Source organism: Festucalex cinctus, chromosome 13 (genome assembly GCF_051991245.1).
Source record: "Festucalex cinctus isolate MCC-2025b chromosome 13, RoL_Fcin_1.0, whole genome shotgun sequence".
NCBI lineage: Eukaryota > Metazoa > Chordata > Actinopteri > Syngnathiformes > Syngnathidae > Festucalex > Festucalex cinctus.
In genome coordinates this window covers 25,985,789-25,999,344 of record NC_135423.1, presented here as the reverse complement: position 1 = coordinate 25,999,344, position 13,556 = coordinate 25,985,789, and the positions used below count along the sequence as shown (strand labels likewise).

The following is a 13,556-nucleotide window of genomic DNA, read 5'->3' as shown; positions in this document are numbered from 1 at the left end:
ACGACGTGCTCACTGCTCAGTCTTTGTCCCAGCGCCAGCCGGCAAATGCGCACTATCTACCCGGAAGTAGATTTGGCTAAGGCACGTCTCCAGAGCGCGCGTCTCCCCCCACCCCACCCCATCCCTCCTGATCCTGATTGTCATTGGCTCGCTTAGTTGTCAATCACAGCCAAACTTGAAAGGAAGTATGTGGTTGGCTGGCACGCCATGCTTTACTTACAACAGAAGGCGCAAGTTTACGTGACTGATAGGACGAATAGTTGGTGAGTCATCTTGCTAGGGCGGGCACGGCTGACTGACAGGGCGGGCACGGACCCCCAAGGCCCGCCCATGGCAACGGGTTCGAATCAATGTAATAATCTTTTACAACAACGCTGTACTATATTTACAATTTAAAATTTACTTTTGGATGGATTTGTAATGTTTGTGGTTAAAAAAAAAAAAAAAATTGTGGTCGTGTGTCCCCATTAACTTGAATGAGAGCGCCAGCGGCAGACTTCTCCATTCACAAGTAGCTTCGCGACTCGCAACCCGGTCGTCAATCTCAATATTTCATTCATGGTGGTCCATATTAAATTGTAAATATGGTTCCATGTTGGCGTGACTTGCCACTCGTGAAATTTTATGGCAGATCCGCATGCATTGGGGAATGCAAGCTTGGTTTGGCGAGTTCAAATGATCCCGCCCCCTTCCCGCCGTGCGCCTCCTTTATATGGCGTTAGATTTGTGCCACAATTCTGCAAGCGTAATGGGAAGTACCGTGTGCAAAAGGCGTGTTTCGTGCGTACCAAAAATGTGTTTCGTACGTACAAAATGTGTTTCGTGCGTACCAAAAATGTGTTTCGTACGTACAAAATGTGTTTCGTGCGTACGAAACAGTCCTCGCGCACGCTTGCTACGTCTCTCCTCAACACGTACAAAACTTTGATTTACGCTTGCGATGCAAGGGTCGAGGCGTAATATTTGTGCCACAATTCTTAACCAATCAGGAGTCGGACAGAAGAGCAAATCCTGATTGGCTGTTTAATATCCAATCAGGCAGAACTTTGACAATGTGTCGTCACGCCGCGTTGCATCATGGGTGCTTCTTCGATTTTTCTTTTTTTTTTTTTTGTTTACTAGCCCTCGGTGCTTTCCTGTTTGAATTTTTGTCTGTATTTCTGCTGACTTTTATTTACTTAATAGAAGTTTTGTTATGTTACGGGATGAATCAACTCCTAACTGCTTTCCTGCTTAGCGGAAGAAGGAGGGAAAACAAGTTTTAGCGCTCATGGTGATGTTGGATGACGGCATAAAATAGAAGAAAAAAAAAAGAGAAGAGGCTAACCTGCTACTTACGTTTTCATTATGGTAAGTTACAAAATACTGTACTGTATTTAAGTCAGTAAATCCTATAGTTTTCTCCTCTTTTGATCGTGCTACTATCATTACAATCTTAAACAATGCATGCCTTCATGAGTGGCGTTGTATAAGAAGTAGAAAAGAAAATGTTAGACCATCCATTTTTCTTTAGTTATTAGTGCCTGGTACCACCAAATGTATATCGTGAATAATAGAAAACATTGAATACCTAAGAGCACTGTGTTTGGCAGTCCAATGCCATAGTTATTGACTAAAGAATTGAATTCATTTTGGTTACAAGACAACCATACACCATGACTAGCAGCTGTTGAAATAAACATGTTTTACTAATGTGAGAAACATGGTTGATCTTGTCATTTTTCCATAACTACAGATAGACAATTAAAAATCTGAGCGCTAACCTTGGGTTTTGTTTTTATTACCAGGCAACAAAGATGACAAAGGACACAGAATGCACCTGATGACACCACAACAGAAGTGTCAAAAACACCACGAGAAGCAGAAGATGAAGAAGTGGAGTGGAAAAAATATTGATATCGCGCTATTGGCCCATGCAATATGCATATAACAGACATGCAATAGGTTTCATATGGAATTTTATGCTTTTATCTGAATTTGACCAGTCAGCCACTTGCTAAAATGTGCACCACTATCCACTAGTTGAACATTATTGAAGTCATTACAATTAAATAACTGAATACATTTTACTGCATGAGAAATATAATTTGTTCATTAGATAATAAAATCATCATCAGTCATTTCTTTAGATCCATATTAAATATTGCAATATCTATTGCTATATTCAGCAAAATCGCGTATTGCATGATTTTCCAATTTTGTGCAGCCCTAATTCCTGACGTTTTTGAGCCAGCTGATGAGACCAATTTGACTTAGTAATTAAAATGTCGGAGGAAGAGGAAGAGTCAGAACGTGAAGCTTGAGCTTGACAGCAGAGAAATCAAGAGCTTCTGAAGAATGACAACATTAACATTGGACTATCATAATTTGAAGTTCGAATAGTTGTAATGGCCTGTTTTGCAGCATACCAAATCAAACATTTTTTAAATATTTTTTCTCCTGTGAGTTGTCGACACATTTACTGAACTTATTTAAATGTGTCTTGCAAACAGTATCATTGACAATTAGAAAAATAAAAAGTGTCACACACACTGTATTCGGAACAACCTGTAAACAATAACCAAAATACTATTGCAGGTACAGTGCCAATGCAGTACATGACACATTTATGGTTTCAAGATTAAAGTGCGGAAGTGCACACACTGCACATTTGCCCATCATGGTCGCACATTTGCCCATCATTGACCATGAAGACCTCAGAGTACTGTACTCACGATGATGTATTGAGAATGCAAGACCCAAGAGGTTCCACAGATGAAAATATATTACACATTGTATTTGTAATTGACACTTAATGATGCATTATCGATCAACAAACAGCAAACTGTACATTTTGTTTTTAAATCAAATGAATTGTCCTCAGTTACAGTGCATCTTTGCAGTTTTTATTTCAAGTTTTACACACAGTAGGCATGGTAGACTCCTATTGTGGAGCCATCCATCGCCGTCCCATCCATCTCAGCTGTACTCTCTGTCCTTAGATTTCTTATTGATGACTGTGACCCGGATATAGAAACGATGTGCAATCTGGGTTGGTTTACCTGGTAAATTGCAAACAAACAAAAGCTCAAGGTTATTAATTGTAAAACGTGAAACAATCATATCCATCCATCTTCATGTAGTTATGGGAAAACAATGTGACCATCCATGTTTCTACAGTTTCTTGTTCATGTTAAATGTCGTACAACTAAGGGTAACCACTTCATAACCTCTGCAGCTATAATGTGATTCTCTTTTGAGGGAGAACAGTCAGAAGACCTTTGCAACAATCAAGTCTACTGGAAATAAAAGCATGAGTCAGGTTCTTCTGGTATGGAGCATTCAACTCTTCTGTCGAAGTCTTTTAGGTGGTAAAAAGGCTGCTTTAGTGATTTGTTTGATATGGCATTTATGTGCACAAGTATACAGGTAATGACAACAAAACTCGTGAATTGAATTCAAGACCTGATATCTCGTAATTTTCCACGATTTTCAAAACTAATCAATATCACTAACGTACTTAAATCAGTAACTATGGCATTGTGTTAACAGTGCTTTTGGACATTCCATGTTTTTTTTCTGTCTGTTAGTTACACGATATACATTTGGTGGCACTAGGCACTAAAAATGCACAGGAAAATAAAGAAAGGGGGTGGCGATTTTTTTTCTTCATCATAACTATGCACATCCATTGCCAATGTCGTGTATGTAACTATCACATACAATTTTGATTGTCTTGGAAGCCTGTGTGTGATAGTGGCCAAGTTAAAAGATGTTACTTACCGTAATGAAAATGTTGAAAGTAGTCATCGATTCGGAAGTTAGCGTCCCCCCCCCAACGGTCATCCAACGGTCCCATGAGGGCTAAAACTTGTCTTCCGCTAAGCAGGAAAGCAGTTTCGGAGCTGCTTCACCCCGTAATATAACAAAACTTTTGTTAAGTAAATAAAAGTCAGCAGAAATGCAGATAAAATACAAACAGGAAAGCACCGACTGCTAGTAAACAAAAGAAAAATCGAAAAAGCACCCATGATGCAACGCGGCGTAACGACACGTTGTCAAAGTTCTGCCTGATTGGATATTAAACAGCCAATCAGGATTTGCTCTCCTGTCCGACTCCTGATTGGTTAAGAATTGTGGCACAAATATTACGCCTCGACCCTTGCATCGCAAGCGTAAATCAAAGTTTTGTACGAGTTGAGGAGAGACGTAGCAAGCGTGCGCGAGGACTGTTTTGTACGCACGAAACACATTTTGTACGTACGAAACATATTTTTGGTACGCACGAAACACATTTTGTACGTACGAAACACATTTTTGGTACGCACGAAACACATTTTGTACGTACGAAACACATTTTTGTTACGCACGAAACACGCCTTTTGCACACGGTACTTCCCATTACGCTTGCGGAATTGTGGCACAAATCTAACGTCATACCTTTAACGGAAAAGCACTGGAGGCGGTTGTGGTGTGGTAGCGGGCCGTGCGGGGGTCAGGGAAAAGCGGCAGCGAATTTTAAAAAAATGAAGCGGTCTATTGTGGATTATTTTCTAAAACAAAATGAGAATGATGGTGATAAAGGAGGCCAGCGGATGGTGCCAAATCAAACGATATAGATTATTCTGCCCGTCAGAAGTTTTAGTTTGAATTTGTGCAGTCTTTAAGCGCCCTCCTGTGGTTGATAGGTTTAATGTTTTTGTTGAGTAAAAAAAAAAGACACCGCACCACTCCAATGTGGCAGCACGAAACGCCAACACGTTCATTGTTACGCAGACTATTGGATCTTATTTGTGTTTTTGCTTTGGACAAGAATTATCCATAAGTACATGCGATGTCCATATAAAAACCCTGTCGATTTATTTTAGTTAATTAGGACATTTAGAGATTGTTGAATGCGCAATGTAACTAGCTACTAGCATGAAAGTGTGTCGCGTATAGTTAGCTAACATTACATTGTTTTTTTATTTTATTTTCTAGTTTTACGACGACCTAAAGAGGGTAATGGTCAGAGGCCATTGTTCAAATTAACAGCACAAAAGGAAAACGAAGTCTGGTTATTTGGAATGTCGTTAACTCGGTCTAGCTGGTGAAATCTCGAACCTTCGGAGCGAGGACAGCCGAGGAGCAGGTGAAGGAAAAAAAAAGTACTTCTAATAAGCTAAACAAAATAATGTTGACATGAGTTAATATACAAAATTATTGACCTGCTTTGATAGCCACTGCTGTTGCAGGCAAACCCTATATTTTGCAAATATATCGAGTTGCCTATGCCTAAGGTCATGCTGCACCTCCACAAAAAATGGTGCGAGCAACTAAAAATGATACTCGCACCACTGCTATAGTCGTGGAAAAGTTAGTGTAGAGCGTACCCCAACGTGCCAATACCCCAACGTGCAAGTACCCCAACGTGACCCGGGCTGCGAGGGCCCTTTATAGCTGCTCGCAGCTCTAGTTATAGTTGGTTTCAGTTAGTTTTTATATTTTTAAAGTGCATTTTTGTTTTTAATTCATTAACATTTTTTTTTAAACTTTAGTTTTACTATTTTCATTTTCATTAACTGGAATAACCTTGCACCGTACTAGGTGGCACTATTTGAGAAGTTAGACAGTTAAAAAAAAATTTTTTTTTAAATGGGTGGACAAAACAGGCCACTGGAAAAAGGCAAAGGCTAGTTCCAAAATTTTAACTGATTATCTTTTTCCAATTGTATCCTTTTGTCCAGGTGAATTCGCCATACCTGGAAGCGCATCTCACGTACATGATCCAAAAGAATCAGCGCAAAATCGAAATCATGGACCTGCTGTGGCGCTACTACGAGAAGAACCGCAGCTTTGGCAAGGCCGCCCACGTGCTGGCCAGCCTTGCTGACTTGCACAGGTAACGATGACAACGATGACGATGATGATGATGATGTCGTCGTACTCTCATCAATGTACTTCTCGTCTGTGCATGCATGCAGCCCTGAGATCTCCCTCATGAAGCGTCTGGAATACTTGGCCCGGGCCATCTTTTCCGCTCAGAGCTCCTCCCGCCTCATGGATCAGGCGGCAGACAGCGATTTCCTACATGTGCTGGAGGAGAAGATGGAGGTGCTTTTTAGCCTGTCTTGATCCTTTAAAACTAATGTCTAACGAATGGCGAAGGTTTGACATTTACCAATGTTGGCCCCGACCAAAGTTGCAAGCCAGAATCACTCCCATATCATGTCTGAAAGCTAAAAATATTTGTAGACTGAATTAATCCACCCATACATGAAACACCGCTTTGAATTCTTCTAGGTGGCGCGCATCCAACTCCAGGTTCAAGAGACACTAGTACGACAAAGCTCCTATAATCCTTTGTTGGAAATAGTCATCCCTGAGTTGGATTTGAAGCTCATTGACATCACCACGGTAACGACACAAATCCTGTATGATGTATGATTATTATCACAATCGTAGGGGAAAGATGCCATCATAGCTAAAAATGCGCTTCAAGGACAGTTAAATGATATTTTGGTAGTTTTTATTTATTTATTTATTTATTTAAACTTTATAAATCTTACACATCTTAATGTAATTGTTTTTACTTTATTGTAATAGGGCTGTGCAATTAATCGAAATTCAATTACAATTACAACTAGAGCTGCGAGCAGCTATAAAGGGCCCTCGCAGCCCGGGCCACGTTATGGTCCTTGCACGTTGGGGTACTTGAACGTTAGGGTACTGGCACGTTGGGGTACTGGCATATTGGAAGCAAAATTTCTTTGAAAATGGCATAATAAACGTTTACATGTAGAATTTTTTTTTTGCCAGTGTGTGTCAAGCTCAACGGGTTTTGGTGATTGTTAAGACCTGCAAAAATCAGCGTCCTTTTTTATTTTTAGGCAATGAGTTGCCCTGATTGGTATTTTTTGTAAAAGTGTATATATACATCATCGCTCGTTGTACTCATTGCACAATGTTACTTTTATTGTCCAAAGGGGCAATCAAAAATGAATAAAACAAAATGGAAACGTACATACGTTTGGATCGGTGTGAAGCCAGTGAACAATTTGAGTGGTGGAAACTAAAAGAATATTCATAAATGACTTAGTCATCACACTTAGAATGAGTTTACATTTTTTGTACAAAATACCGTATGTTTTTTTTTTTTTTTTATATAAGCCTCAAGGGCTAGGTGGCGCTGTATTTATAACTGAATGTTGTCATCGAGATACCTTCAGGCCTTGATTATAAGCATACATGTCAAGTGTGGGATTTTTTTTGGAGCATTACCGTGGAGTTATTAAGCATATCCTTCATTCACGATATTGCTTTTAATGTCCACAGAGGCTATCAAAAATAAATAAAAATATATATATGTTTGGATAAGTCTGATGCCAGTGAACATTTTGAGTGGTGGAAACTAAAAGAATATTCATAAATGACTTAGTTATCACACTTAGAATGAGTTTACATTTTTTGTACAAAATACCATATGTGGGGTATTTTTTTTTTATGCCTCAAGGGCTAGGTGGCGCTGCATATATAACTGAATGTTGTCATAGAGATAGCTTCAGGCCTTGACGATAAACATACATGTCAAGTTTGGGATTTTTTGGAGCATGTACCGGGGAGTTATTAAGCATATCCTTTTTCAGTGCGAAACACAAATTTTGATGCCCCGCCTTCATCATATAGTATTTCGAAAGGTCAAGATTTTTCCCCCTGTCGTTGGCTCAGGTCTTGACATGGTCCAGGTCAAGTCTTAACTCAGTCAGATGAAACGTGTAGGAGAAGGCAAAAGTCTGCCCCCTGTAAATGTGCAAAAATCGTCAAAAATGGGACATTCAAAAATTCGTAGCTCACTTCCTGTTCATTTTAGTATATGGGTCCAAGAGACTTTTTTGTAGGTCTTTGGCTCCCTCATACACCTAAAAATATTCATCGTTCTTGCTTAAACGTACAACCGGGGCTGCTTCGTTAAAAATTTCTAGGCGGCGCTATTGAGTCATTTTTGTAAAAATAGCACTATCAACAATAAAATATTGCTCATTTTACCAGGCCAGATGTGTGTGCCAAGTTTCATGAGTTTCTGTGCATGTTTAGACCCTCAAAACTGGCGTTGTTTTCTTGGCGAACAGCGCTTTGCCACGTCCACAGCAATTCGCGAAAACTCATAAACTTCGTGTTGTGACATCATGAAGGCCGAAACCCTCATCTGAGCAAATATGAGGTAGGTCCAGTTAACGTGTTTGGAGAAAAACGTAGAAGAAAATTCGTAAGAAAAAAAATTGCCACTAGGTGGCGCAATCAGTTAGATGAAATATAAGTTAGTAGATGTCTTTAGGGCTCGACTCTCATCAAAAATGTGAAATTTTGAGAAGATAGGATCATCTCGGTCAAGTTAATGCAGCTTTTATTTTCACGAAAAATCTTCAGACTTTGCGTCACCGTAGCGGCCACGCCCTTTGGCGAAAAGTTACAATATTCGGTGTGGGGCATGATCAACATCTTAAGGCTTTTCTGACCAATTTTCAAATGGATCCCTTCAACAAGCTCAGCACAGTAGCTAAAAACGTAAAGTATGACATTTATTGTAACCACTTGGTGGCGCTATATGTATAACTGAATTTTATCATATAGATGTTTTCAGGCCGTGACTATTACGTTGCCTGAGAAGTTTGAGATTTTTTGGAGCTTGAACATGGGAGTTATTAAGCATTTGCTCTTTCTGGACAAATGAAATTTTAAAGGCAATATTTGATGCCCCGACCCCGTCATATAGTATTTCGAAAAGGCAAGATTTTTTGCCCAGTTGTTCTCTTAGGTCTTGAGATGATAAATGCCAAGTTTGAAGTCAATTGGATGAAAAATGTTTGCAAAGGGGGAAAAAGAATGACCACAGTGAATGTGCCAAAATAGGCCAAAATTGGACATTAAAAAATTCATAGCTCACTTCCTGTACATTTTAGCTACATGGTCCCAATAGACTTTTTTGTGCGTCTCGGGGTGCTACACATGCCTGCCAATTTTTGTTGCTCTAGCTCAAACGTGCCGGGCTTGGTTTTTATTTTTCTACGCTAGGGGGCGCTATCGAGTCGCATTGTTATGACGACTTAATAATATCAAATTTTTCGCCGGGCCTGAGGAGTGTGCAAAGTTCGGTGAGTTTTCGTGAATGTTTAGGTACCCAAAATCGCGATCGTTTGCGGAGAATAAAGAAGAAGAAGAAGAAGAAGAATAACTAGAGCTGCGAGCAGCTATAAAGGGCCCTCGCAGCCCGGGCCACGTTGGGGTCCTTGCACGTTGGGGTACTGGCACATTGGGGTACTGGCATATTGGAAGCGAAATTTCTTTGAAAATGGCATAATAAACCTTTACATGTAGAATATTTTTTTTGCCTGTGTGTGTGTCAAGCTCAATGGGTTTTGGTGATTGTTAAGACCTGCAAAAATCAGCGTCCTTTTTTATTTTTAAGCAATGAGTTGCCCTGATTGGTATTTTTTGTAAAAGTGTATATCATCATCGCTCGTTGTACTCATTGAACAATGTTGCTTTTATTGTCCAAAGGTGCAATCAAAAATGAATAAAACAAAATGGAAACGTACATACATTTGGATCGTTGTGAAGCCAGTGAACAATTTGTGTGGTGGAAACTAAAAGAATATTCATAAATGACTTAGTTATCACACTTAGAATGAGTTTACATTTTTTGTACAAAATACCATATGTGGGGTATTTTTTTGTTATTATATAAGCCTCAAGGGCTAGGTGGCGCTGTATTTATAACTGAATGTTGTCATAGAGATACCTTCAGGCCTTGATTATAAGCATACATGTCAAGTGTGGGATTTTTTTTGGAGCATGTCCCGTGGAGTTATTAAGCATATCCTTCATTCACGATATTGCTTTTAATGTCCATAGAGGCTATCAAAAATAAATAAAAAAATATATATGTTTGGATAAGTCTGATGCCAGTGAACATTTTGAGTGGTGGAAACTAAAAGAATATTCATAAATGACTTAGTTATCACACTTAGAATGAGTTTACATTTTTTGTACAAAATACCGTATGTGGGGTATTTTTTTTTCACGCCTCAAGGGCTAGGTGGCGCTGCATATATAACTGAATTTTGTCATAGAGATACCTTCAGGCCTTGACGATAAACATACATGTCAAGTTTGGGATTTTTTGGAGCATGTACCGGGGAGTTATTAAGCATATCCTTTTTCAGTGCGAAACACAAAATTTGATGCCCCGCCCTCATCATATAGTATTTCCAAAAGTCAAGATTTTTCCGCCTGTCGTTGGCTCAGGTCTTGACATGGTCCAGGTCAAGTCTGAAGTCAGTCGGATGAAATGTGTAGGAGAAGTGGGCAAAAGTATGCCCCCTGAAAATGTGCAAAAATCGTCAAAAATGGGACATTCAAAAATTCATAGCTCACTTCCTGTTCATTCTAGCACATGGGTCCAAGAGACTTTTTTGTAGGTCTTGGACTCCCTCATACACCTAAAAATTTTCATAGATCTTGCTTAAACGTACAACCGGGGCTGCTTCGTTAAAAAATTCTAGGGGGCGCTATTGAGTCATTTTTCTAAAAATAGCACAATCAACAATAAAATATTGTTCATTTTACCAGGCCAGATGTGTGTGCCAAGTTTCATGAGTTTCTGCGCATGTTTAGACCCTCAAAACTGGCGTTGTTTTCTTGGCGAACAGTGCTTAGCCACGCCCACAGCGATTCGCGAAAACTCAAAAACTTCGTGTTGTGACATCATGAAGGCCGAAACCCTCATCTGAGCAAATATGAGGTAGGTTCAGTTAACGTGTTTGTAGAAAATCGTAGAAGAAAATTCGTAAGAAAAAAAATTGCCACTAGGTGGCGCTATCAGTAAGATGAAATATAAATTTGTAGATGTCTTCAGGGCTGGACTCTCATCAAATGTGTGAAATTTTGAGAAGATAGGATCATCTCGGTCAAGTTAATGCAGCTTTTATTGTCACGAAAAATCTTTAGCCTTTGCGGCACCGTAGCGGCCACGCCCTTTGGCGAAAGGTTACAATATTCGGTGTGGGGCATGATCAACTTCTTAAGGCTTTTCTGACCAATTTTCAACTGGATCCCTTCAACGAGCTCAGCGCAGTAGCTAAAAACGTAAAGTATGACATTTATTGTTACCACTAGGTGGCGCTATATGTAGAACTGAATTTTATCATATAGATGTTTTCAGGCCGTGACTATTACGTTGCCTGAGAAGTTTGAGATTTTTTGGAGCTTGAACATGGGAGTTATTAAGCATTTGCTCTTTCTGGACAAATGAAATTTTAAAGACAATATTTGATGCCCCGCCCCCATCATATAGTATTTCGAAAAGGCAAGACTTTTTGCCCAGTTGTTCTCTCAGGTCTTGAGATGATAAATGCGAAGTTTGAAGTCAATTGGATGAAAAATGTTTGCAAAGGGGGAAAAAGCATGACCACAGTGAATGTGCCAAAATAGGCCAAAATTGGACATAAAAAAATTCATAGCTCATTTCCTGTACATTTTAGCTACATGGTCGTCCCAATAGACTTTTTTTGTGCGTCTCGGGGTGCTACACGTGCCTGCCAATTTTTGTTGCTCTAGCTCAAACGTGCCGGGCTTGGTTTTCATTTTTCTACGCTAGGGGGCGCTATAGAGTCGCGTTGTTATGACGACGTCATAATATCAAATTTTTCGCCGGGCCTGAGGAGTGTGCAAAGTTTGGTGAGTTTTCGTGAATGTTTAGGTACCCAAAATCGCGATCGTTTGCGGAGAATAAAGAAGAAGAAGAAGAAGAAGAAGAAGAAGAATTTTTACAAAAACAATAGGGACCTCGCAGCGGTCGCTGCTCGGGCCCTAACTAGAGCTGCGAGCAGCTATAAAGGGCCCTCGCAGCCCGGGCCACGTTGGAGTCCTTGCACGTTGGGGTACTTGCACGTTAGGGTACTTGCACGTTAGGGTACTGGCATATTGGAAGCAAAATTTCTTTGAAAATGGCATAATAAACGTTTACATGTAGAATATTTTTTTTTGCCAGTGTGTGTCAAGCTCAACGGGTTTTGGTGGTTGTTAAGACCTGCAAAAATCAGCGTCCTTTTTTATTTTTAGGCAATGAGTTGCCCTGATTGGTATTTTTTGTAAAAGTGTATATACACATCATCGCTCGTTGTACTCATTGCACAATGTTACTTTTATTGTCCAAAGGGGCAATCAAAAATGAATAAAACAAAATGGAAACGTACATACGTTTGGATCGGTGTGAAGCCAGTGAACAATTTGAGTGGTGGAAACTAAAAGAATATTCATATATGACTTAGTCATCACACTTAGAATGAGTTTACATTTTTTTGTACAAAATACCGTATGTGGGTTTTTTTTTTTATATAAGCCTCAAGGGCTAGGTGGCGCTGTATTTATAACTGAATGTTGTCATCGAGATACCTTCAGGCCTTGATTATAAGCATACATGTCAAGTGTGGGATTTTTTTTGGAGCATGTACCGTGGAGTTATTAAGCATATCCTTCATTCACGATATTGCTTTTAATGTCCACAGAGGCTATCAAAAATAAATAAAAATATATATATGTTTGGATAAGTCTGATGCCAGTGAACATTTTGAGTGGTGGAAACTAAAAGAATATTCATAAATGACTTAGTTATCACACTTAGAATGAGTTTACATTTTTTGTACAAAATACCGTATGTGGGGTATTTTTTTTTTATGCCTCAAGGGCTAGGTGGCGCTGCATATATAACTGAATGTTGTCATAGAGATAGCTTCAGGCCTTGACGATAAACATACATGTCAAGTTTGGGATTTTTTGGAGCATGTACCGGGGAGTTATTAAGCATATCCTTTTTCAGTGCGAAACACAAATTTTGATGCCCCGCCTTCATCATATAGTATTTCGAAAGGTCAAGATTTTTCCCCCTGTCGTTGGCTCAGGACTTGACATGGTCCAGGTCAAGTCTTAACTCAGTCAGATGAAACGTGTAGGAGAAGTGGGCAAAAGTCTGCCCCCTGTGAATGTGCAAAAATTGTCAAAAATGGGACATTCAAAAATTCGTAGCTCATTTCCTGTTCATTTTAGCATATGGGTCCAAGAGACTTTTTTGTAGGTCTTGGGCTCCCTCATACACCTAAAAATATTCGTCGTTCTTGCTTAAACGTACAACCGGGGCTGCTTCGTTAAAAACTTCTAGGGGGCGCTATTGAGTCATTTTTGTAAAAATAGCACAATCAACAATAAAATATTGCTAATTTTACCAGGCCAGATGTGTGTGCCAAGTTTCATGAGTTTCTGTGCATGTTTAGACCCTCAAAACTGGCGTTATTTTCTTGGCGAACAGCGCTTAGCCACACCCACAGCAATTCGCGAAAACTCACAAACTTCGTGTTGTGACATCATGAAGGCCGAAACCCTCAACTGAGCAAATATGAGGTAGGTCCAGTTAACGTGTTTGGAGAAAAACGTAGAAGAAAATTCGTAAGAAAAAAAATTGCCACTAGGTGGCGCTATCAGTTAGATGAAATATAAGTCAGTAGATGTCTTTAGGGCTGGACTCTCATCAAATGTGTGAAATT

General features: G+C 39.6%; 1 protein-coding gene and 1 long non-coding RNA gene across 7 annotated transcripts in view; one reads left to right on the top strand and one right to left on the bottom strand.

The window, feature by feature from the left end:
• LOC144033244 (uncharacterized) overlaps window positions 1-6,338 on the bottom strand; it is a 106,964-nt gene extending 100,626 nt beyond the window's left edge. The window contains exons 1-4 of one of the 4 annotated variants that reach the window (XR_013287910.1): window positions 6,140-6,338; window positions 5,721-6,054; window positions 3,763-3,887; window positions 1,219-3,041 (exon numbers count right to left, since the gene is read on the bottom strand). This is a non-coding gene — a long non-coding RNA (uncharacterized LOC144033244). Of the gene's footprint in view, window positions 1-1,218; window positions 3,888-5,720; window positions 6,055-6,139 lie in introns of those variants that run through there. The other 3 variants (XR_013287908.1, XR_013287909.1, XR_013287911.1) reach the window with 3 other exon arrangements.
• Window positions 1-13,556, top strand: part of LOC144033241 (nuclear pore complex protein Nup155-like) — a 245,897-nt gene that overhangs the window by 165,247 nt on the left and 67,094 nt on the right. For all 3 annotated transcript variants that reach the window (XM_077541207.1, XM_077541208.1, XM_077541209.1), the window contains 3 exons: window positions 5,706-5,860; window positions 5,943-6,072; window positions 6,262-6,375. In XM_077541207.1, the coding sequence (XP_077397333.1) occupies window positions 5,706-5,860; window positions 5,943-6,072; window positions 6,262-6,375 (399 nt within the window). The remainder of the gene's footprint in view (window positions 1-5,705; window positions 5,861-5,942; window positions 6,073-6,261; window positions 6,376-13,556) is intronic.